Genomic DNA, 24,650 nt, shown 5'->3' on the forward strand with positions numbered 1-24,650 from the left:
TGTTGTTGTTGTTGCCTTGCCGTTTGCAAAATGAAAATTGGACATGAATTAATGTGATTTACTTGTGAATTCAAGAGGAACAACGGGGGGAGTACAACAACAACAACAAGGGAGCGCAAATCGAGCATCGGTGGCAAGTATATGTTTCACACCTATACTCTCCTTAGTTAAGAGTGAAACTAGTATTTTATTTTATTTTAGAATTTAACACTTGCGAATAAAGTTAAAGAAAGGAAAGATATGATGAAACGAGCATGGACTTCGATTTCGAATAATGAACTTTAATGATGAATCCAAAACAACCACCTCTGGACTTGATTAGTCGATCCCAAATATGGGCGACATGATCTTGATGGAAATATAATGAATGTTGAACTTGAATAACTATTCGGGTTAAGAGTAGTTAATGATACCGACAGACAATGTCAATATCGGCAAACCCAGGATAATTTGATTAGCTTCCCAAAAAGGAAGCTAATGATGTCAAAAGATCTTAGCATCAGTATTACCGGAAAAATCTCCAAGGTGAGGCAGGAAAGAATTGATTTACTATTTCGGGTTGGAAATAGTTAATGGCACAAACCGGTAAGTTGGAGCTGACATTACTAAAGATTTGATTAGTCGGTCTTGGTAAAGGCAACTAATGACACTAATAGAAATTATTAGTGTCGGTAGTAACTTTCCTAAATTTAGGATAGGGTAGTAAAATGGATGTACCCGGTGAAGAATAATGGATAATAATCGTAAAAAGAAAAATCATAAGTGAGTTACGGAATGATAGGCTCTAGATGTAGTAAAGGAAAATTTTAGGTGTGGGTTTCCAGGAAAACTATGATTGTGTACCATCGAGTAGTCAATTATATATGTATATACATGTATTTGTGATTCTCCCTCATCTCTGCTGTATTTTTACTTTTAATATAATTATTTTCATATTTTGATATTGCAAGTCCGTCACATTCAAGCCAGGAGTAGTGTCCTAGGTTTCTAATTCTTTTTGTATGAATTAGGAAATTCATGTTTCTAATTCCTTTTGTATAAATTAGGAAATTAGTGTTTCTAGTTCCTTTTATATAAATTAGAGAATTCATGTTTCTAATTCCTTTTGTATGAGTTAGGAAATTAGTGTTTCTAGTTCCTTTTGTATGAATTAGAAATTAAAAAAATGTCAATGTATTTTGCCCTAGGTAATTATATGACTAGAATTGTATTAGTATCTCTTTATATTAATCATAGAGATTTCAAGATTTTTACTATTTTATGCTTGTAATATTAATGTTGTTTATCCATGTTTGACTACCATTTTGTATGCGCTTGTAAATGAGAAGAAAAAATGAATATGTGAGCTATCATGCTTGTGACTAGTAATGATAGTGGTTACGATGCAGGATGAATATGTTATGATTGCGGAATGAGCATAAAATGTGTACAAGATAAATTTTCGATAACTTGAGATTTTCCCAGTATAGGGAAGACTTTGTTGAAATTTCGGTAGAAATTTTGATAAACCTTAAATATGTCGGCGAAAACAAATGGAAAAAAAAATACCAAATCATTACTAGTCACCATTTCATATGCTGGAAAAAAATAACAAAACTCACTTTTTTTAATGCAATAATTGGCTTTTGATCCAGCACCCAGGGCCTAATGACAATCTAAAAGGGTTTTGTTAGCCGCATTATAAACAAAAAGCAAAAGAAATAATTAATAAGGATGTTGTCACGTGGATTGGTAGAAAAATGTGTTTTTTTTACTAGTGATAGGATAAAAACATTTATTGTGATTTGAATAAATAGATTATAAATATAAAAAAATCCAATCTTTTCATCCTCGTTCCACTATTTTTATTATTAAAATAAAAAAGGATTTTCATATAAAAATACAGTAATGCTGATTAAAAACCTATAAATGAAAATAAAAATACAGTAATGCTCATTAAAAACCTATAAATGCTTAGTTTTTCATTATATATTAAAATTAAAGTCATTATGGATTAAAACAGTGAAATGATCATTCTATAATTTAAAGAAAAATCATTAAACCTTCTATTAGTAGTAGAACAATCTTTACTTTATTGTCTAAAAGTCATTTTTGAATTGTACAAGGATAGGGAGGTCTTTTCATATTTTATCAGTATAGTAAAATGACTTAATCATTCTTAAAAGATATATTTTTTTTAAACTTGGCTTTAGGAGCTTTTTTGTATTTTCACTTTTTAAAGAACAATAAAATGATCCATTTACTCTTTAAAAAAAGGAATTGGCGTTCAGGGGTTTTTGTGTCTTTTCATCATGTTTTTTTTTTTGTAATAAACAAGTTGATTGAGAAGCACTCTAGTAATGAAATAAATATAAATATTATTTTTTAAAAAAGGTGGTTGACACAGTGAGGTCAAGTCATTTAGACAACATGTAAGGGCTAGTCCAAAGCCCAAATAGTTGATTCTAGGCCAACATTCGAATTACTTAGTGACCTCTCCATTCCAGAACAACGCGTGTAGTCAACGAACCATAAAATTAATGTCGATGATCTTTTTTCTTCATCTTTCTCTCTCCCCGTCGATTTTCATGTCCACCCCTGTAATTTCTCAAACAATTCTTCAATTTTTTTCATTCAAATCTTATCCTTATTATTTTGAGTACTATTGATTTTATTTAAAATAGTTTATAAAATTAAATTTATTTTTCAATTCCATCCTCCTTTAATTTTTTTATCTATCATATTTGGTTCTCATTATCTTGATTGTTATTTCTTGGTTTTTTATCCTTATCTTACATTATTTAGTTGTTTTTTCCTAAAACCATCTTTAATATATATATAATATTTGAATGGATAGAATATAAATATAATAAAGGCTCAATTCATGAATACCCTTGCCAACCGCGGCTACAAGTAGAGGCAACTAACACGAGTTCGTGTTGGGCTTTCGAATTTGAGACCTCTACATTGGACTTGCTAGAAACCGAATCAGTGTGAAAAGGCCCATGTGGCCCATAACCATGTTGAAGTCTTCTCGCCGTCAGTCTCCCCAAACGAAAACCCTAGCTGAGCATGCTATGAAGTCCTAATGACACCCAACAACACAGCCGTTCTCATTTTCAAGAGTGGAAGATAGAGAGCAAGTAAAGATGCAGATCTTTGTGAAAACCCTAACTGGCAAGACCATTACCCTCGAGGTTGAGAGCAGTGATACCATCGATAATGTCAAGGCCAAAATTCAAGACAAGGAAGGTACATCTTGCCCTCCCATCCCCTCCTATAATCTTCGACTCTTTCGAAACTGTAATTGTATAAATGTAAGTTTTTTTTTTTTTTATTATTGGAAAAGGGATTCCACCGGACCAGCAAAGGTTGATTTTTGCTGGAAAGCAGCTGGAAGATGGCAGAACTTTGGCTGATTACAATATTCAAAAAGGTTGCTTTCTCTTTTTTTTGAATTGATTGTTAGTTTGATTTGTGAAGTTGGCTTTCTCATGAAATGATTATTAATTTATTTTGGTTTGTGTTTCATTCAGAATCAACACTTCATTTAGTGTTGAGGCTTAGAGGAGGAATTATCGAGCGTTCTTTGATGGCTTTGGCGCGCAAATACAATCAAGAGAAGATGATTTGCCGCAAGTACGCTGTTTGATTTTTTTCCATTAAGTTTAATGTCTTGCTTTATGCTTCTTTTGCAAAGTGTTATCTGACTGCTTTTGCATCATAATTTTATTTAATCTTAAAATATAAGCAATGAAAGAGATAAGAGCCCTTTAAATATTTAGTTTAGCTTCTAATCACAGTATGATTGCAAAATATGAATTCAGTATGCCAAAGATGTGCTTGTGATGTTTGAATGTTTGGGATATAAAAATATGTGTGTTTGTGTGTCTTGCTTGTTTTGAGGTATTGTTATTTCTCTGGGACTTAACTTAGCCTCTACTGCTGTTAAGAGTGCTTTAGAGGTTATATAAGTTCCCGATATTGATTTCCATTCTTCAACTTTATCAGCTGGTAATTGATATGCGGCCAGTTGATTTTCATGGTTGGTACATTTTGTTCTTCTGTGTAGATTAAATATTTTGTTTTTTCTTTTATATAAATGTTTTTGTTTTCATGGGATAATGCAATTTCTTTTCACTTCTCTAGTAAATGTGTTGTTATGATACTGTGAAAATGGATCTCATATCATATATTTGTTTCTGGAGAACATATTTATATTTTTTATTCTGAACTTTTTTTCATAGTCACGCCACGACTTGTTTGGAAAGCAGATTGCTCGTTTTATATTATGTTTCATTAATCATAATCATTACTCTTTTTGGTGTCATTAGAGGGACTTAGTTGAACTCTCTTTTACTGTGTCAGGTTTAATAGATAGCATCCTAGTCCTGATATTTATTTCCTTTTCCATTTTATATTCCTGATCAACCGGGTCATTTACCCGCAGTTGATTTCCTTGGGTGGCTCATAATTTTATATATGTACATGTATATTGTATCATATACCGACGAATCCTAGACAAATTCAACACTCCCGTTCTAAGGGATATTCGGGTCTTAGTACGACCCAATTTAGGAAGCATCTCTTATAGAAATTGTAGCTTGAGATGTTATTTTTCTAATGAATCCAACCTCGCTCGATTTTTTTAAATGATGAAAATGAAAAAAAATCATTTTTTTATTAAAAAAACCTAAAGAAGGACTGAAGTCAAATCAGGTTAATCTTCAAAATTTATGACCCGGGTCATAAGACCGGGTTACCCCATGGAATGCAAACCCGAAAAAATTACAAAGCACAATTTCCAGTCATCTAGATTTAAAAAATAAAATAGATAGCAATTAAAATAATAAGGATCAAATTTGGTATAAAAAATATATTAAATAAGACAACGAGGGATGAAATTAAAAAATAAAAAAAATCAAGAAAATGATAAAAAAAAAATAAAAAGAATGAAGATCAAATTTGGTATAAATTAAATGAAATAAAGTAATGAGGGATTGAATCAAATCCGTTATAAAAATTAAATGAAATAAAGTAATGATGGATGAAATTGAGAAATAAAATAAATCAAGATAAGGTTAGAAAATCAAGAAATAACAATCAAGATAATGAGAACCAAATATGATAGATAAAAAAATTAAAGGAGGATGAAATTGAAAAATAAATTCAATTTTATAAACTATTTTAAATAAAATCAATAGTACTCAAAATAATAAGGATAAGATTTGAATGAAAATAATTGAAGAGTTGGTTGAGAAATTACAGGGGTGGACCTCATCGTGTCAACCACCTTTAAAAAAAATAATATTTTTATTTATTTCATTACTAGAGTGCTTCTCAATCAACTTGTTTATTACAAAAAAAAACATGATGAAAAGACACAAAAACCCCTAAACGCCAATTCTTTTTTTTTTTTAAGAGTAAATGGATCATTTTATTGTTCTTTAAAAAGTGAAAATACAAAAAAGCTCCTAAAGCCAAGTTTAAAAAAAATATATCTTTTAAGAATGATTAAGTCATTTTACTATACTTATAAAATATGAAAAGACCTCATTGTCCTTGTACAATTCAAAAATGACTTTTAGACAATAAAGTAAAGATTGTTCCACTACTAATAGAGGGTTTAAAGATTTTTCTTTAAATTATAGAATGATCATTTCACTGTTTTAATCCATAATGACTTTAATTCTAATATATAATGAAAAACTAAGCAATTACTGTATTTTTATATGAAAATCCTTTTTTATTTTAATAATAAAAATAATGGAACGAGGATGAAAAGATTGGATTTTTTTATATTTATAATCTATTTATTCAAATCACAATAAATGTTTTTATCCTATCACTAGTAAAAAAAACACATTTTTCTACCAATCCACGTGACAACATCCTTATTAATTATTTCTTTTGCTTTTTGTTTATAATGCGGCTAACAAAACCCTTTTAGATTGTCATTAGGCCCTGCGTGCTGGATCAAAAGCCAATTATTGCATTAAAAAAAGTGAGTTTTGTTATTTTTTCCAGCATATGAAATGGTGACTAGTAATGATTTGGTATTTTTTTTCCTTTTGTTTTCGCCGACATATTTAAGATTTATCAAAATTTCTACCGAAATTTCAACAAAGTCTTCCCTATACTGGGAAAATCTCAAGTTATCGAAAATTTATCTTGTACTCATTTTATGCTCATTCCGCAATCATAACATATTCATACTGCATCGTAACCACTATCATTACTAGTCACAAGCATGATAGCTCACATATTCATTTTTTCTTCTCATTTACAAGCGCATACAAAATGGTAGTCAAACATGGATAAACAACATTAATATATTAATAAGCATAAAATATTAAGAATCTTGAAATCTCTATGATTAATATAAAGAGATACTAATACAATTCTAGTCATATAATTACCTAGGGCAGCATGCATTGACATTTTTTTTTAATTTCTAATTCATACAAAAGGAACTAGAAACACTAATTTCCTAATTTATACAAAAGGAATTAGAAACATGAATTTCCTAATTCATACAAAAAGAATTAGAAACCTAGGACGCTACTCCTGGCTTGGCTTGAATGTGACGGACTTGCAATATCAAAATATGAAAATAATTATATTAAAAGTAAAAATACAGAAGAGATGAGGGAGAGTCACAAATACATGTATATACATATATAATTGACTACTCGATGGTACACAATCATAGTTTTCCTGGAAACCCACACCTAAAATTTTCCTTTATTACATCTAGAGCCTATCATTCCGTAACTCACTTATGATTTTTCTTTTTACGATTATTATCCATTATTCTTCACCGGGTACATCCATCTTACTACCCTATCCCAAATTTAGGAAGGTTACTACCGACATTAATAATTTCTATTAGTGTCATTAATTGCCTTTACCAGGACTTACTAATCAAATCCTTAGTAATGTCAGCACCAACTTACTGGTTGCTGCCATTAACTATTTCCAACCCGAAATAATAAATCAATTCTTTCCTGCCTTACCTTGGAGATTTCTCCGGTAATGCTGATGCTAAGATCTTTTGACATCATTAGCTTCCTTTTTGGGAAGCTAATCAAATTATCCTGGGTTTGCCGATATCGACATTGTCTGTCGGTATCATTAACTACTCTTAACCCGAATAGTCAATCAAGTTCAACATTCATTATATTTCCATCAAGATCATGCTGATGTTAGCAAAACTTGCTAACATTATTAGCCACCCATATTTGGGATCGACTAATCAAGTCCAGAGGTGGTTGTTTTAGATTCATCATTATAGTTCATTATTTGAAATCGAAGTCCATAAGTGCACAACTAAAATCAAATTTCAATCCATGTTCGTTTCATCAAATCTTTCATTTCTTTAACTTTATTCGCAAGTGTTAAATTCTAAAATAAAATAGAATACTAGTTTCACTCTTAACTAAGGAGAGTATAGGTGTGAAACACCTACTTGCCACTGATGCTCGATTTGCGCTCCTTTGTTGTTGTACCCCCCCGATGGTTACTCTTGAATTCGTATCCAATTTTCATTTTGCAAACGGCAAGGCAACAACAACAACATTTACTCTTCACGTTTCATTGTTTTAGATCATTATGCACATCATCAATTTCATTTTCAAATGTGGTTTACCCCCTTCCGATGTCAAGATTCGATGTTAGAAAAATTTTAATAGGAAGGAAACCGATTTTTTCCCTTATCACGGATAACATTTCCCATTTTATCATTTCTCACTGAATCTGCTAGCAGGGACAACAGTTCAACCTTCCTTCATATATTTACCTATATTCGGAGCTTTAGAGCTCTAAATTGAGCGAGGTTGGATTCATTAGAAAGATAACATCTCAAGCTACAATTTCTATGAGAGATGTTTCCTAAATTGTGTCGTCCTGAGACTCGAATATCCTCTAGAACGGGAGTGACGAATCTGTCCAGGATTCGTCGGCGATTCCTAAGTGAGTTTTCTACTATAACTGGTTCATGCATGAAAATATATAACACACCAGAATTCTTCTTCTTTCCCTCCATTTGGCTCTTGGCCGAGCTTAGTCTAAAGGGACTAAGGATTTCCTTTTTCTTTCTAGCTGATTTTTCTTACCTCATTAACTCCTTGTCCACATTCTATACATACTATAAGTGTTCATCAACTTAAATTTTAGAATTCCTTTCCTTCCCCATTCCATCCTCACATGGCCGGCCACTCAAGCTTTTGAGTCAATGATTTTTGTTTAACAATCTTATGTGTTTTTCATGTTTAGAACATCTTCTGTTAGCTTAACTAACCTCATTCTAACAATTTCTACATTTCCCCCAAATTTTCCTTCAAGAACCTTAATTTATAAAATCTGAAATTGGTGCATAATTCCTACTTAATTGTTAATTTATTTTACACCATTAAGTCTAGTGTCTTGAAAAATACCATCTTCACCTTTATATCCAAATGAATTAGACATTTTTAAATGTTTTTGTTCGAATAAATGGAGTCTTAACTTAGTATGTGTTTAATATTATAATAGTTTTTGTGGTTGTAATTTTAAAAAAAATAGGTAATTTTTTTTAAAAAATAGGTAAAAATAACATTTTTAGTTGTAATTTTTTAAAAAAATGTTTAATTTAAACTATACATGTAAAATAAATAAAAAATATTATTTTAGTTTATATAAAAGTAAGGTTTGAACAAAACTACATGTGACCCCAGTGTAAAAAAAAAAAAAAACCTATATGACTAACAAAACTATTCTTTCTAAGTAGTTTGACAAAAAAAACAACTACTGTACTAAACGGTTTCTATTGCGTATCCAATAATTTTAAGAGGATACGACATCGTTTATCATTCTCTGCGTTGTTCAAGGAGGAGAAACCACCATCCCCCACTGACAGAGAGTCTTGGAAAGAGAGGAGAAAATTATCTCTCCAAGAAAATGGCGGACCTCACCTCAAACTCTAGTAAGATGGCTACTCTTAAGACTAAACAGTGTCTAAACCTCATAACTCGATTCATCAACTCTCGAACTCCACCTTTTCATTACAAAAATACCCGCACTCTCCAAACCCTAGCTTTCGAAGAAATCCAATCTTCACCCAACAAACCTGACGCGCCTACAGCTTTCATTCTCCACGGGCTCTTAGGTTCTGGTCGCAACTGGCGTTCTTTCTCTCGCAATCTCGCTTCCTCTCTTTCTGGTACACTATCGCTCTCTTACTTTCTTTGTTCTTTTTCTATATTTTGGATTCTTGATTTTGATTTGGTTATTTACTATAGAGTGGAGGATGGTGCTTGTGGATATGAGGAACCATGGCAAATCTGTTGATATAGAGGGATTAGACCCACCTCATAATATGTTTAATGCGGCTATGGATGTGGCTAATTTGGTGAAAGAGAAAGGTTGGGAATGGCCCGATGTTGTTATTGGTCATTCTATGGGAGGCAAAGTTGCTTTGCAATTTGCTGAGAGCTGCACTCGTGGTGATTATGGTCATTCTGTTTCTTTTCCTAAACAGGTATTCTTTTTCATTGGAAGATTCATTACTATCTTTTAACAAACTGGTGTGGTCTTCTTTCTATAGTGGAAATTGAAGTGGGCGTTTTGTCATTCTTGTGAAATGAATTGACGGATTTTTTTTTCTTGCATGTATTTCTCAATAATTGGCTGCACTGTAAACTATATAACGGAATGAAACTTGAATCAATGTTGATCCTTGAAGGGATCTGATGTTTTCATGGGTTGTTAGGTGAAGTGTGTGTATGTTGAATAATGAGATGAATTATATAGTTTCACTGTTTGTTTGTTTTAGCTATCGTATCTGCTGTTTAAGTTGATCATGTGAAGTGATTTTGAATGATGGCATTTCACTTCTGCTCTTGTAGTTATTTTCATCTGTCATTACTGATGAATGTGTGTTCCGTGTCTTATACCGGTCAATTAAGTATATAAATCTTTCTGGGTTTGTTTGATAAATTCTTGTTGTGTTTGGGCATGAGGTCATTTCTGTTCTTTAATGTTTAATTCCTTGTGCAGAACAGCTGTGGGTACTGGATTCTGTGCCTGTAGAAGTAAGTCCTGAATATAGTGATGGAGAAGTTGAAAAAGTTTTGAGGACCTTGCATAGTTTACCCTCACCAATCCCATCACGAAGGTAAATGTTTCTATCATGTTATTGATCTGACATTTTATTTTTGTTTTTGGTTTTACTTGCATGATTACTGCATTTTGTGGGCCAAGTATCACCTTATTTAGGAAATATAGATGCAGGCATCGGCATAGTTGTTTGTTTTTGGAACTAGATTACCATTTTGTAATCCAATTTCCAAATGAGGATTAGTTCTCATATATGATAATTGTTATAGTTCTGGTGGAAATTAAAGTTCTTAATCTTCTTCATAGGCAGAACCCTGGAATTGGAGCAGATCAATAGGTGCTCATGCTGCACTCATGTATTCACTAATGTGATATAGACCATTATTTAAAGCCTGGAATTACTCTACTTTCTGGAGCTCAAATTCATATGGAATCTGTTAATAAAGGGCCCTCATCTCTGATATGAATATGAACTCCTGTAGAAGTGCAGGACTCACGACATCAAACAATTGAACAGATGTTTAAATACAAAGTTTGCCATATAAGAAAATATCTATTAAACCAATCACAAAAATTCCAGTTACAATAGCTATTATCTAAAGAGGAATCCTTTTAATATTACTAGCCAGTTCCCTCCATGTTAATGAAATGGTCTTGCTACAACATAAACAATCATAGATAATTATGTGATGATATTCTTCCTACAAGATGAGAGAACTTTCTCTTATTTAATACTTTCTTCTAGGGATGACAATCTAACTCAAATATGATGGATACTCACTAACCCGAGTGAGTGGGTTTTTTTGGATAGTTATTGTTTCAGATTGAGTATGAATATCTAAATTTCTTTACTCAATGGCTAATAGTTAGGGTATGAATATTGTTAAACTCAACCCAAAATCTGATCCAAACCCAAACCGAAATATATACATTGGAATTTTATATATATAATACTCTTTTATTATATATGGATTACTAAATAAGAATCAGGTAACAATTGCCTGAAGCTTGATGAATTGAGTATGGATATTAAAATTTCTTATATAATGGGTAATGGATAGAGTTGGGCTATTTGTTTTGTATATAAGTTTGAATATGTTAGAAATCCAATCCGTGAGTATCCATTGCCATCCTTATCTTTTCTTTTCTTTTATTTAATTAGGCTCCATTCCACATCTGTCACATTGAATCAAGACCAGGCATAATCTTTGTTTCTGCTTATTTAATTCCCTTCTCCACTCTTTAGCCTAGACAATGTAATGTTGGACATTTAGCATGAAATTGCATGATCAAGTATTGCTTGAAGCTTTCAGCTAAGCCCAAAATCTCCTTATCTTTTATGAATCGTGGATAAAATGCACAAGTTGTGGTATTTCTTGGAATGGAATTTCTATTAGAAAACATCATCTGGGAGAGTAAATCAATTTATATCATTCATGAAGGATGAGCAAGCAGATACAAGAGTATATTATGCTTTAGGTTCAGTGTCTCTGTGGCTCCCAGTTTTTTCACGGTATCAAATTAACCCCCCCTCCCCCGGGATGATTATGGTTTCAGCTGGCTTGTGAACCACATGATTCAACTTGGTTTCTCAAAATCATTATCAGAATGGATTGGAAGCAACCTCAAGAAATCTGGAGAGCAAGAGAGTTGGGCCTTTGATCTCAAAGGTGCTATCCAGATGTTCAACTCTTACAGGTCAACCTTTATTTTTTTTTATCGAATCAATCAAATTTAAATGCCTTCCTTTGTGGAATATAAATAATGACATTGACGGTCTAAATAGTGAATATAAAAATTTTGTAGGGAGACTTCATATTGGTCTTTGCTGGAACATCCACCAAAAGAAATGGAGATAGGGCTAGTGGTTGCAGAGAAGAGTGACCGCTGGGATCCAGATTTAATTCAGCGACTTGAAAGCCTTTCTAGCCGGACCGGGGATGAATCTGAGGGGAAGTTCTCGCTTCATGTTCTTCCAAATTCAGGGCACTGGGTTCATGTGGACAATCCAAAGGGACTTCTTGAGATTGTGACTCCCAGGATGGCTTCCCTTTCGACATAATCGTATGGATTTTAGGTTGTGATTTGTAAGTCAGATTTGCTATAAAAGTATGATCAAATTACCAGTATTCCAGATCATTTGGATAGTACTGTTTTTTCCCACTGTGATGCAAGAGGTTGATTTTTTCTAGTCATGCTTGAACAATATGAATAATTGATCTTTTCTTTGCAAGTAAATGTTTGGGAATGGTTAAGTGCCTAATAAAAAACAACCATAACGGAAGGCAAATTACCTGTAATATTTGCTTTCAATTTTTGAATTTTTATTTTTATTTTTTTAAAGACTATTTAATGTCTGTTAGTTAACAATACTCTTCATATACTTGTAGATGATTTTCTTAGATGATTTTCTTGGGTGGTGTTTGCATCTGTGAATGCTTGTATCTATGTGACATATTTAAATTGTGATACCTCTATTTTCCTTCCGTTGGTGTGATAACATATACTTGTTTGGCTGCTGACTATAGAAATAAGTGTGACTATAACAATTAACCAAAAAAAAAAAAATTTAAAGGAGAAGGGGGGGTTTTACTATACCTTATCTCACACAATACTATTTTTTAGAATACTATTTTTTTTATTTTTTTCTCTATTTTTTTTAGTTTCAATTTTATCTTTTCATGTTCTGGACTACATATTTAATATATTAACTTGATTGGTTGATTCGAGTTTTTTTAATTGATTGAGAATTAGATTTCGTGATTTGTCTCAGTCTATTTTATATGAGGTTATTCTCATCTCATGACTCCGGTTATGAGTTTAGCGGGTTAACTTTAGTTGACTTGAGTTTTTTTCCTGCTCTTTTTAATTGATTTTTTTTTCAATTGCATCTTTTAACATTAAGTTAATTGAGATTTAAATTTCATAATTTGTTTTAATTTGATTTCAATTGTTATCCTGGTCTCATGATTTGGATCATGAGTTTATTAAATTAACTTGATTTATTTTTTTGATTTTTTTTAATTGATTTTTTTCAGTTTCATCTTTAAAAGATTTATTATTAGGTTTGTTGAAAATTAAGTTTTTTTTATTTGTTATAATTTATTTTTTATAGACTTATATAATCATTCTATTTTTTTATTAATTTATTTTTTCTCAACAAAAAAATATGGGTTTTTTTTAGCAATGTATTTATTTCTTCCTACCCTTCTTGAGGCTGGTCGTCTCCCCTCCCTGTGTTCCTTCTTATTGAAAATCGTTGATCAATCTGTTTTTTTTTCTCCACCTTTTCCTTTTAGGATTTGCAAAAGCTCTTCCCCTTCTCTCCATGTTCTCTTATCCTCTCTCTAAAAAAAAAAAATGTCAAAATATTCATATCTTAATTGGTCAGATCTTAAATTTGATTTTTAGAAGTTATCAGTACCACAAATCTCATAATCACTGAAGATTGATCGTTAATTTCAGGGTTTTGAGGAATTATTCGAGATACGTGTAAATTGATCTGGATATAAAAAAAAAAAAAAAAAAAAAAGGAAAAGAGTGCCCCCTCAACAGTCCATTAATCCTTTAGTTTATTTTTTCTTGACAATGCATTTAATGCCTATTAGTTTATCACCCCCACCATCCATTAAGCAAAATCCATTAATCCTTTAGCCTTTTTGTGTGAATATTAAATAAATAACTAAATTTATTGTATTTATTGCCCAGCAGCCAAGAAGTTGTTCTTTTAGCACCGTGGTAATCCACATTGAAATTGGATGTGGGTGAACAGGTTTTTCCCACACCCTTCAGTGTTTTTTTTTTTTAATGTAATGTTTAATGCTCATCTGTCTCCTAGGACAAACAACTGTCTGAAGAAGAAGGGTGGCCACAACAACGAGGTCTTATACTAATTAAATCTTTATCATTTTTTTTTATTTGAGTTAATTACTGTGTTTTTTTTTTGTTTTTTCCTCCACTGTATTGTTATAATAAATTCTGAAATAATTGTTTTTTCCTTCATGTGGTCGAGGAAGGAGAAGGTGCCACAATAGGAGTAATATGTTATAATAGAAGATTCATTTTATTTATTTATTAGATTTTCAGCTTTCGGAAAACGTTTTGTTTTTTTTTAGACTATAATATTTAGATTGTAATTTTTTTTTAGCATTGTAATTAAACTTGATATATCAATTTAAATTTGAGAATTCCTGACTCAACTCTTTACTTAGCTCAAATTTTTAATTAAATTGTGTGAGGGGTTGTTCTGATATGACCTTATTAATTAAGCATGTTTTTTTTTAAAAAAAAAAAACATGCCAGATTAACCTTAGTTAACTTGTTAAATCTGTAATGGATTCTATTGGGTCGAATTAATTTTTTATATTTTATTATATGATAAAAAAAAATATAAAAATCAATTTTTAATCAATCTAATACTAAATGATAAAATTTTATAAAAATTCAATATTAAATAATGATTTTTTTATAAAAAAAACTAAAAGATATAAAAAAAACTTAAAGTACAAACTAAAAAGAAGATTAGATGTATGAGTTTGAGTAATCCAGCATAATTGCACCTATTACTAAAAAACCAAGGACATTGACCTCAAACAGGCCCATGCTTCTGGATAATTTTTTTTCTTTTTAGAAGGTTGGAATAAGATGTGAACGACCTCCTCTTTTTTTTTTTTTTTAAAATAAAAAATACATAAACAACATATCATCTATTTTATAAAATATAATATTGTTCCCATCATAGCTTGATCATGTGATCTTTAACTATTTAAAAACATGCCATAACTAATTAAACTACAAAATAAAAATGTTATAAAATAAGTAAAAATATATTAATCTAGTTCACTATTTATAAGTTAAACCAATCCTGCATTATTTAGTTGTTTTGTCCTAAAACCATCTTTAATATATATATATAATATTTGAATGGATAGAATATAAATAAAATAAAGGCTCAATTCATGAATACCCTTGCCAACCGCGGCTACAAGTAGAGGCAACTAACACGAGTTCGTGTTGGGCTTTCGAATTTGAGACCTCTACATTGGACTTGCTAGAAACCGAATCAGTGTGAAAAGGCCCATGTGGCCCATAACCATGCTGAAGTCTTCTAGCCGTCAGTCTCCCCAAACGAAAACCCTAGCTGAGCATGCTATAAAGTCCTAATGACACCCAACAACACAGCCGTTCTCATTTTCAAGAGTGGAAGATAGAGAGCAAGTAAAGATGCAGATCTTTGTGAAAACCCTAACTGGCAAGACCATTACCCTCGAGGTTGAGAGCAGTGATACCATCGATAATGTCAAGGCCAAAATTCAAGACAAGGAAGGTACATCTTGCCCCCCCTTATAATCTCCGACTCTTTCAAAACTGTAAATGTAAAAATGTGAGTTTTTTTTTTTATTGGAAAAGGGATTCCACCGGACCAGCAAAGGTTGATTTTTGCTGGAAAGCAGCTGGAAGACGGCAGAACTTTGGCTGATTACAATATTCAAAAAGGTTGTTTTCTCTTTTTTTGAATTGATTGTTAGTATTTGTGAAGTTGGCTTTTTCATGAAATGATTATTAATTTATTTTGGTTTGTGTTTTCATTCAGAATCAACACTTCATTTAGTGTTGAGGCTTAGAGGAGGAATTATCGAGCCTTCTTTGATGGCCTTGGCGCGCAAATACAATCAAGAGAAGATGATTTGCCGCAAGTACGCTGTTTGATTTTTTTCCATTAAGTTTAATGTGTTGCTTTATGCTTCTTTTGCAAAGTGTTATCTGACTGCTTTTGCATCATAATTTTCTTTAATCTTAAAATATAAGCAATGAAAGAGATAAGAGCCCTTTAAATATTTAGTTTAGCTTTTAATCACAGTTTGATTGCAAAATATGAATTCAGTATGCCAAAGATGTGCTTGTGATGTTTGAATGTTTGGGATTTAAAAATATGTGTGTTTGTGTGTCTTGCTTGTTTTGAGGTATTGTTATTTCTATGGGACTTAACTTAGCCTCTACTGCTGTTAAGAGTGCTTTAGAGGTTATATAAGTTCCCGATATTGATTTCCATTCTTCAACTTTATCAGCTGGTATTGATATGCGGCCAGTTGATTTTCATGGTTGGTACATTTTGTTCTTCTGTGTAGATTAAATATTTTGTTTTTTCTTTTATATAAATGTTTTTGTTTTCATGGGATAATGCAATTTCTTTTCACTTCTCTAGTAAATGTGTTGTTATGATACTGTGAAAATGGATCTCATATCATATATTTGTTTCTGGAGAACATATTTATATTTTTTATTCTGAACTTTTTTTCATAGTCACGCCACGACTTGTTTGGAAAGCAGATTGCTTGTTTTATATTATGTTCCATTAATCATAATCATTACTCTTTTTGGTGTCATTAGAGGGACTTAGTTGAACTCTCTTTTACTGTGTCAGGTTTAATAGATAGCATCCTAGTCCTGATATTTATTTCCTTTTCCATTTTATATTCCTGATCAACCGGGTCATTTACCCGCAGTTGATTTCCTTGGGTGGCTCATAATTTTATATATGTACATGTATATTGTATCATATACCGGTGCACAAGGGAGGGGGATTGACCTGTGTACTGTCATGGACAGTTATCTAACCTTCAATTTTCTTCCTCTAATTCTTTGGTCTTCAATTTCATTTTTTGCTTCATTTTCAAAACCTCTCTGTCATCACATCAGCTATCATGATGAGATGAAAAAGTATAGTTCTGAACTCGTATGTTTGAATTTTATCATATTGGTAAACACGAAATGCCTTTAGAGAGCTGTCACTTGTCTGTTGTGTTTTGAAATTCCAAACTGAGCGCTGCAACTGAAATGCATTTTGAATTTGGATGAAATTTTCTTTGCCTGCTATTGTTGCCTCTCTTTTCTGTTCTTATATGGGGTATTATATGGAATTGTTTGTCTATCTGCTCAATTTGTTCTCAGAACAGATTAATGTTAAATTAGCTGTATTAGTTGCGCCTTGCCAGCGGTGGTGTGCATGCTAATTGATCTGTTTTTTTACCAGGTGCTACGCTCGTCTGCATCCCAGGGCTGTCAACTGTAGGAAGAAGAAGTGCGGTCATAGCAATCAGGTTTTTTTATGTTGAATTTGGCCTTGTGTTTTTGTTTTATTTTCCACTATGTACATTCTCATGTTCTGGAAACCCTGTGTTTCTACTTCCTGCAGTTGAGGCCCAAGAAGAAGATCAAGTAAAGGATCATCACTGCATTTGTGCCTGGGATGAATTCGAGTGTGAGATTTTGGACTTGTTTTTGTCATTGTTGTGGAATCTGGATTTACTAAGACAACCTGTGATTAATCTACATGAATATTATTAAGATTTTGCTGTCTTTATTTTGATATTTACAATATATTATGTTTTCTGATTTTTCCCTCGTCTTAACCGTATGCCGTGTTTTATCTTGTGTGATTGTGATAATTTTTTATGTGATTTTCCCTTCTCTCTCTAAACACATGTTAGTAAGCAAACCATTTCCAAGGACTTTTATTTTTAACTGCATATTTAGTGTATGCTATAGATCTTAAACTTCTATTGAGTGTAAAAAAAATGATGCATAGATGAGATTAGAATAGAACCTCGAGACTACGAGCCTTGCGAGCTGCCTTACCCAACATGAAGAAGCTGGAACTACTAACTAGTGGACAAGCAAAGAAAATGCGTCCCTCTACAAAATCTATACAAATATAATAATATACTAGATTACTGCACAGGGCTAAATTAAATTTTAAATTTTTCTATCTTTAAAAAATATTATGGAGTTAATGTTTTTCTAGAAAAAAAATTTGAATTGTATGAAGGTTATAATTATATTTAGATGATTTGGCAAGTCTTAGATAATTAGTTTAATTTGAAAAATTCATGATTTTTTTAATGTTAAAATAATAATATATTCAATGATAAAATTAAAAAAATAAAATGAAATTAAAAAAAATTATTTTTAAAAAATTGATTTTAGTTGATTTGTAAAATTTATTATTCGGGTTATGAGATAATTTTTAATTTATCTATTATTATTGAAGGATAAAATTAAACAATTAAATTAAAAAAAACATTAAAAAAAGAAGATCTGAGACAATATTTAACCAAACACAATTAAAATGAATTATAATAGATGGCATGCTCTCATGTTGCAGCGGGCTTATAAAACAAATGTGCTTGATAATGTTATAATTGTGAACCAGCGCTAGATAAGTAATAGAAACTGAAGGTGTAATGGAGTCAATTCACAATCTTCAGTGTTTTGTGAGGAAAGTTATAATGCTTTTTCCAGTAAAATCGACAAATATAATTTTTTTTAAAAATCATGTAGGGAAACACTGTAGCAATCCACAATATTTTGTGAGGAAAACTATAATGCTTTCCCCACATGATTTAACTCTATTGTAATTGTAATTCTCAACCAACTCAATATTAAAAAAATAAAATCGACAGATAATTTAAAAAAAATCATAAGAAAAAAAAACCATGTGGGAAGACACTGTAGCAATCTACAGTGTTTTGTGAGGGAAGCTATAGTGCTTTCCCCACATGATTTAGTTTTATTGTAATTGTAATTCTCAACCAATTCAATATTAAAAAAATAAAATTAACAAAGACAATTTTGGAAAAAATCATAACAGAAAAAAAAACTATATGAAGAAACCTTGTAGCAATTCACAGTGTTTTAAAGAAAAAAAATTACAAAGTTCAATTTTAACCAACTTAATATTAAAAAAATAAAACTGACAAAGATAATTTTAAAAAAATCATAACAACAAAGAAAACACAAAAAAAGAGAAAAAAACCATGTGGGGAAACACTATAACAATCCATAATGTTTTGTGAGGAAGCTACAGTGCTTTTCCCACATGATTTAGTCTTGTATTACTTATAATTGTAATTCTCAACCAGCTTAATATTAAAAAAATAAAATCGACAAATATAATTTTAGAAAAAAAACATAAAAAAATAACAAAAAACCATGTGGGGAAAACAATGTAGCAATCCACAGTAATTTGTGAGGAAAGCTATAGTGTTTTCCCCACATATTATAATTGTAATTCTCAACCAGCTCAATATTAAAAAATAAAATTGACAGATAATTTTGGAAAAAATTATATATAAAAAAAAAACCATGTGGGGAAACACTATAGCAATCCACAATGTTTTAAGGAAAAAAATTACAAAGTTAAATTCTCAACCAGCTCAATATTAAAAAATAAAATCGACAAATTTAATTTTGAAAAAATTCATAAAAAACAAAAAAAACCATGTGAGGAAACACCGTAGCAATCCATAGTGTTTTGTGAAAAAAATTACAGCTGTAATGCTCAACCAGATCACTATTAAAAAAATAAAATCGACAAACAATTTTGAAAAAAATAAATAAAAAAAAACTATGTGGAGAAACATTGTAGCAATTCATAATGTTTTAAAAAACAAATTACAAAGTTAAATTCTTAACGAGCTCAATATTAAAAAAATAAAATCAACAAAAATAATTTTAAAAAAAATAAAAAAAAAAAACAAAAAAAAGAAAAAAAAAAAGAGGAAAACATTGTAGCAATTCACAATAACATGTGAGGAAAGCTACAATGCTTTCCTCATATGTTTTAGCTATATTATATTATCTCAATTTCCATTAAACTAAATTATATATTTCAATTTTCATTAAATCTATTGTTAAATGATGAAATTAAAAGAAAACTCAATCATAAGAAAGGACACACAAATTGAAATAAATTATACATCTCAATTTCCATTAACCTAAATTATATATCTCAATTTCCATTAAACAATTTTTATTAAATCTATTGTTGAATGATGAAATTAGAAAGAAAAAAAAACCCAATCATAACAATAAAACACAACTTGAGTCTATTTGAGTTAACCCATAAAACTCGTGACCCAAGTTATGAGATTAAGATAACTTTATAGAAAACAAATCAAAACAAATCATAAAGTTTAATTTTGAATTATCTCAATGTTGAATGATGAAATTGAAAAAAAATACCATTTAAAAATTAAAAAAAAAAACTCAAGTCAGGTTTACCCATCAAACCCATGACACGGGTCATAAGACTCTGATAGAAACTACAATAAATCATGAAGTTCAATTTTCAATAAACCAAATATTGAACGATAAAATTAGAAAAAAATAGATGAAAAAAAAAACAGAAAAAACCTATGATAAAAAAAATACTATTGCAATGAATAATATTTTGAAAGGTGATGAACATTAAAATAACCATCTCTTTTTATTTTTCTTAAATTATACAAAATGGTAAAGGTAACTAGTGTATATTATGATCTAGAATTGAACATCTATAAGATTTTTTGTTATCTTACTTATAGTTTTTTTTTTCATTTAAAGTTTCTATCCATTCACTTCATATTTGCGAAAAGTTCTTGAAATTGAAAACAATTTCATCACCCATGCATAATGAATTGATGTAGTATAATCATATCATAATAAGATGATTCTATTTCTTAATCTTTCTGCTTACTTCAATAGAACTAATAGGTTGAAAAGACATGGGTTAATTTCTTCAAAATGACAAAATTGATGCTAATAAGAATATATGTATGAAATAAATTTTTTTTGCAATTCCTATCATTTAATTGGAGCTTGTCATTATAAAGAATCACTTTATATAAGTTTTTGTGACTTCAATGACAATGAGATAAATGCTTTATTGCATCAAGAAAGCCTCCCATCAAAGATAAATGAATAAAAAAAAGGTTGTAGAAAGCTTTTTATTTCTCTATCATTATAGACAATACTATCTATATTATTTCTATTTATAATATATTATTTCTATCCATAAGTTTTTCTCGAGCAACTATATTTTTTTGTGAAAAATAAAGTATTTTATAAAAGTCTTTATTAATGATTATTAGGATAGTCTATCCTAAATACTTATGTACTCGATATTGACCATCATTCACAAGAATATTCTATAGTTTTAATAAAAGGAGGGGTAGGTTTAAAGATTTATCCAATATGAGATATTATATTATTTGAAGAACCCTAGATTAGAAAGAATCTTTTGGAATGTTTGTAATGAAATTCCTTGGAGAATTAGTTCTAGAAAGGTAAAATAGAAATAAGTAGATAAAATATAACCAAATAGTCAAACTAAACAAAAGCATTCAATAAAAAATAGGGATAAGACTAAAAGAAATAATAGATGTTGTTACTCATTTTTGGGTTCCCCACAAAAAATAAATAAAATACAAAAAAATACATATCAAAAAATATATTCGGAAGGAATCAAAAAAATAGGAGTGAGAAAAGGATGCTGGAAATCCCATAAAATGACTAGAAATTGGTTGAGGAGGTTCAGAAATACAAAAATTAAAATTTGACATTATAAGAGTTCTGTTGACAAAGAAAATTCAAGTTGAGAAAAAAAGTCTAAAATCAGATGTTTATGGACTCAATTAAATTTTATTTAAGGTTTAATTGAATTTATGGAGAGTTTGATTGCAAGAAAAATAGATTTTAAAATCAATTTAGGCTTTTATTGGATGAAATTAAAGTTTTGGGGTCCAAATCAGGGGCTTAATTGCATAGTTATTGAAGTTTGATGGCCAATTAGGGACTTAATTGAAACAATCCGAAACCAAGGACCAAACCGGAAAAGGCGCTAAAATCAAAGGATCCAATTACAACCTTTCCAGGGGGGCTTGATTACAAAATAGTAAAAACATCCAAGCACCAAATCAGAAATATCATTTTGAGATTGAAACGGCGCCGTTGCATTATGAATTACTGCACACTGCTCACTGTCTTCAAGCAACGGTTTCTGCTGTAAAAAGGGGAGCGGTGGAGCTGCAATCAAGGGCATGTCTCGCGGCTGATTTCCTCACCACCATAATGCACGCCGGCCGTTACCATATGCCTGCCATAACGCATGCATCCTCTGGCTATAAAAGCCAGAGGAGGGACCAAGCAGAAAAAGGGGGAGGAGAGAACGACAGAAGGAAAAAAGAGAACAAAGGGAGAAAAGAGAGAGGAGAGGTGACAGTGGGGAGAAAAAAAGGAGGGGAGAGAGCCGCACCAGCACTGCCAACGCCATCGTCAGCTCATCAACTACTTCGTCTAGCAGCCACTGCCATTATCCATCACAAACACACCAGCACTGCACAACGAAAAGGAGAAGAAGGGAGGAATTAAAAAGACGAGACAGAGAGGGAAAGCGTGAGGAAGAAAACATAGGAGAAGGGGGGGAGAAACAGAGAGGCAGAAATAAAAAACAGGGAGGCAGAGTGAAGAAAGGAAGGAGAGAATACAAAACCAAGGAGAGGAAGCAGTGTTGGAACAGCCCTTCACACCGTTTCTTCGTCTGCAACTGCAAAGGAGAGGGACTGTTAACCTTTTTCAAAACTGCAGTATCCGTGATCAAGCTCAGAGAAACTGGAAAAAACACGAATACCAGTAGCAAGGAAAAACAAAAGAAGATGACGAACCAGAGGAACTGGAGGAAAAGCAAACGAAAAGGGGAAAATATAGGTCCAAAACATGCTGCTGCTTGAGTCTTGCTTCCAGGTAACTCCAGCTTTGCAAGATAATGCACAAAACACTGTGCACTTAGAAATTAATTACACCGTGACTGTAGCAGCTTGCTAGCAGGCGTGCGTGAATTGTTCACGCACGCTTGCGGATAAAAACCAGCTGGGTCCAGCCCAGCCGCATGGGCCGGGTTGGGCCCAGCCCATAAAAAAGTTCTTTTAAAAAATATGTGATTTTCCGCAAATATTTTATTGCATTTTGAAATATTGGTTTATATTTTTATACTGTGAAGATACAAATCCAGTATTAAAATACCTGGATTTCGTAAAAATAAAAAAATAAAAAAATAAAAAAAATAAAATGTTTTGTTTTTATGCATATGACAAAGTCTCTAAAAAAATCATATTGTATTTTCATATTTTCATATAACAAAGAAAATTTCAAAAATATATATTAGCATGCATTTTGGCTTTAATAACCAGTTTATTAAAGTCACGAGAACTGGCCAATATTTCAAAAATTTCAAAAAAATTATTTTATTTTCTTTTAATATCTAGGATTATGACCTTATACATAAGACATATTTCAGATATTAAATTATTTGTTGACGTTAGAACGGTTAGGTTTTACCCAATAAGATAAAGATTTCTTTACCGAAGAGAACTTTTTCTTAAACTATAGACGGACCAACAACTAGAAAACACAACAAAACTTTAAATTTTATCAAACAATACAATGCAGCTTACCTTAGGTATGACATATTTGAGGTGCTAATACCTTCCTTTACGCAACCAGTTCCCATACCCGATCTCTGAGACTAGTTAAGGTTTCTAGTGACCAAAATACTAGGTGGCGACTCCCATTCTATTTTTCCACTAATAAAAGACAAGAATTCATTGTCTCCCCACATTTGCCATATTAGATAAATTTTGAGGGTGGATATTTTCACTGCGACACCGCATATATACGACAATAGATAAAAAGCTCCAACATAATGATTTTCATTAGTATGTAAATATATGCTATAACATCACTAATAAACACCACAATATGAGATACTCGCCAGGCCAAGAGTACTCCATTAAATAAAAGCTTACGTGGCCATTGACCAAAATGAGGATTTGAAATTGCATAAGCAATGGATTAATGGTATAATTCCCCATGATTTTTTTTTTTTTGCTTGATATAAGGATCATATGGTATAGTTTTTTGGTAGTTTAAAGGATATTAATATACTATTGCTTCCAATTTGTTGTGTTCCCACCAATTGCTAATTCATTAATTTTACTAATTAGTGTACTTGTTTTTTCTTCTTCGGATAGTTGATCAACCAAAAAAAGCTCATAGTTATTCACCTAAAAAAGATATGTATATCCAATCCATGGTCTTAAGTTGAGATATGCAATAAAATAAAATAAAATAAAATAAAATAAAATAAAATAATACTTTTAAAATCCCATTCTATAGATAAGAGTCTTAGCTTTGATGGCCATTATTACAAAAATATAATATTAACTCTACTAAATATTACAAAAATCCATTGTTTTCGGTAGTTACTCATTTGGATTAAAGATTGATCAAAAAATAATTTTTAATCACTAAATAAAGATATAGGTTAGATTTAAAAGTCTAAAACCTAGCCTTTACACTAGCTTTATCAAAGTTGTATGCAAAATAAAAGGATTGTCTAGAAAGACTACCTATGATTTTATATGCCAATGTTTTTTTTTTTTGCTTGTATTTCAAAATATAGCTAACCAATTTATTAAATAATCAATTACACAAAATGATATAAGCATGCAAGGGTTCTCAATAATCAATTTTTTCTTTTGTAAGAGCTAGTAAAAAAAATAAAAAAAATAAAAAAGAAGATTTTTCATTTGTAAAAGTTTGGAGAATGGAAGCTAAATGTGGTTAATAAATTAGAAATCATAAAAACATCAAAACATGTAATAAAACATCCAATGTAAGGATAATTTTCAATTCTAATTATCAAATAACAATATTGACCCAAAGGTTTTTGCTTTCAAAACTCTCTAAAATCGCACTCA

At 30.9% G+C, this 24,650-nt stretch overlaps 2 protein-coding genes and 1 non-coding gene across 4 annotated transcripts in view; all 3 read left to right on the forward strand.

The window, feature by feature from the left end:
* LOC18106193 (uncharacterized) overlaps positions 1 to 12,374 on the forward strand; it is a 32,671-nt gene extending 20,297 nt beyond the window's left edge. The window contains exon 5 of the transcript XR_008057602.1: positions 12,252 to 12,374. This is a non-coding gene — a transcript (uncharacterized LOC18106193). The remainder of the gene's footprint in view (positions 1 to 12,251) is intronic.
* On the forward strand, positions 3,026 to 12,374 carry LOC7467569 (uncharacterized). 2 transcript variants are annotated; one of them, XM_024588130.2, is made up of 8 exons: positions 3,026 to 3,231; positions 3,329 to 3,415; positions 3,516 to 3,618; positions 8,808 to 9,178; positions 9,258 to 9,496; positions 10,020 to 10,132; positions 11,632 to 11,772; positions 11,881 to 12,374. In XM_024588130.2, the coding sequence occupies exons 1-8, from the start codon at positions 3,129 to 3,131 to the stop codon at positions 12,134 to 12,136; spliced, it is 1,413 nt and encodes a 470-aa protein (XP_024443898.1). In that variant the 5' UTR covers positions 3,026 to 3,128; the 3' UTR covers positions 12,137 to 12,374. The 2 variants fall into 2 exon arrangements, with proteins under 2 accessions (XP_024443898.1, XP_006373840.2); XM_006373778.3 differs by having other exon boundaries at positions 8,847 to 9,178.
* A 2,844-nt stretch (positions 12,375 to 15,218) lies between these two features.
* Positions 15,219 to 17,472, forward strand: LOC7465258 (ubiquitin-60S ribosomal protein L40). Its single transcript, XM_002322782.4, has 5 exons — positions 15,219 to 15,400; positions 15,484 to 15,570; positions 15,668 to 15,770; positions 17,108 to 17,174; positions 17,270 to 17,472. The coding sequence occupies exons 1-5, from the start codon at positions 15,298 to 15,300 to the stop codon at positions 17,294 to 17,296; spliced, it is 387 nt and encodes a 128-aa protein (XP_002322818.2). The 5' UTR covers positions 15,219 to 15,297; the 3' UTR covers positions 17,297 to 17,472.
* Positions 17,473 to 24,650: the final 7,178 nt, after the last annotated feature.

This window comes from Populus trichocarpa, chromosome 16 (genome assembly GCF_000002775.5).
Source record: "Populus trichocarpa isolate Nisqually-1 chromosome 16, P.trichocarpa_v4.1, whole genome shotgun sequence".
In the NCBI taxonomy this organism is placed as follows: domain Eukaryota; kingdom Viridiplantae; phylum Streptophyta; class Magnoliopsida; order Malpighiales; family Salicaceae; genus Populus; species Populus trichocarpa.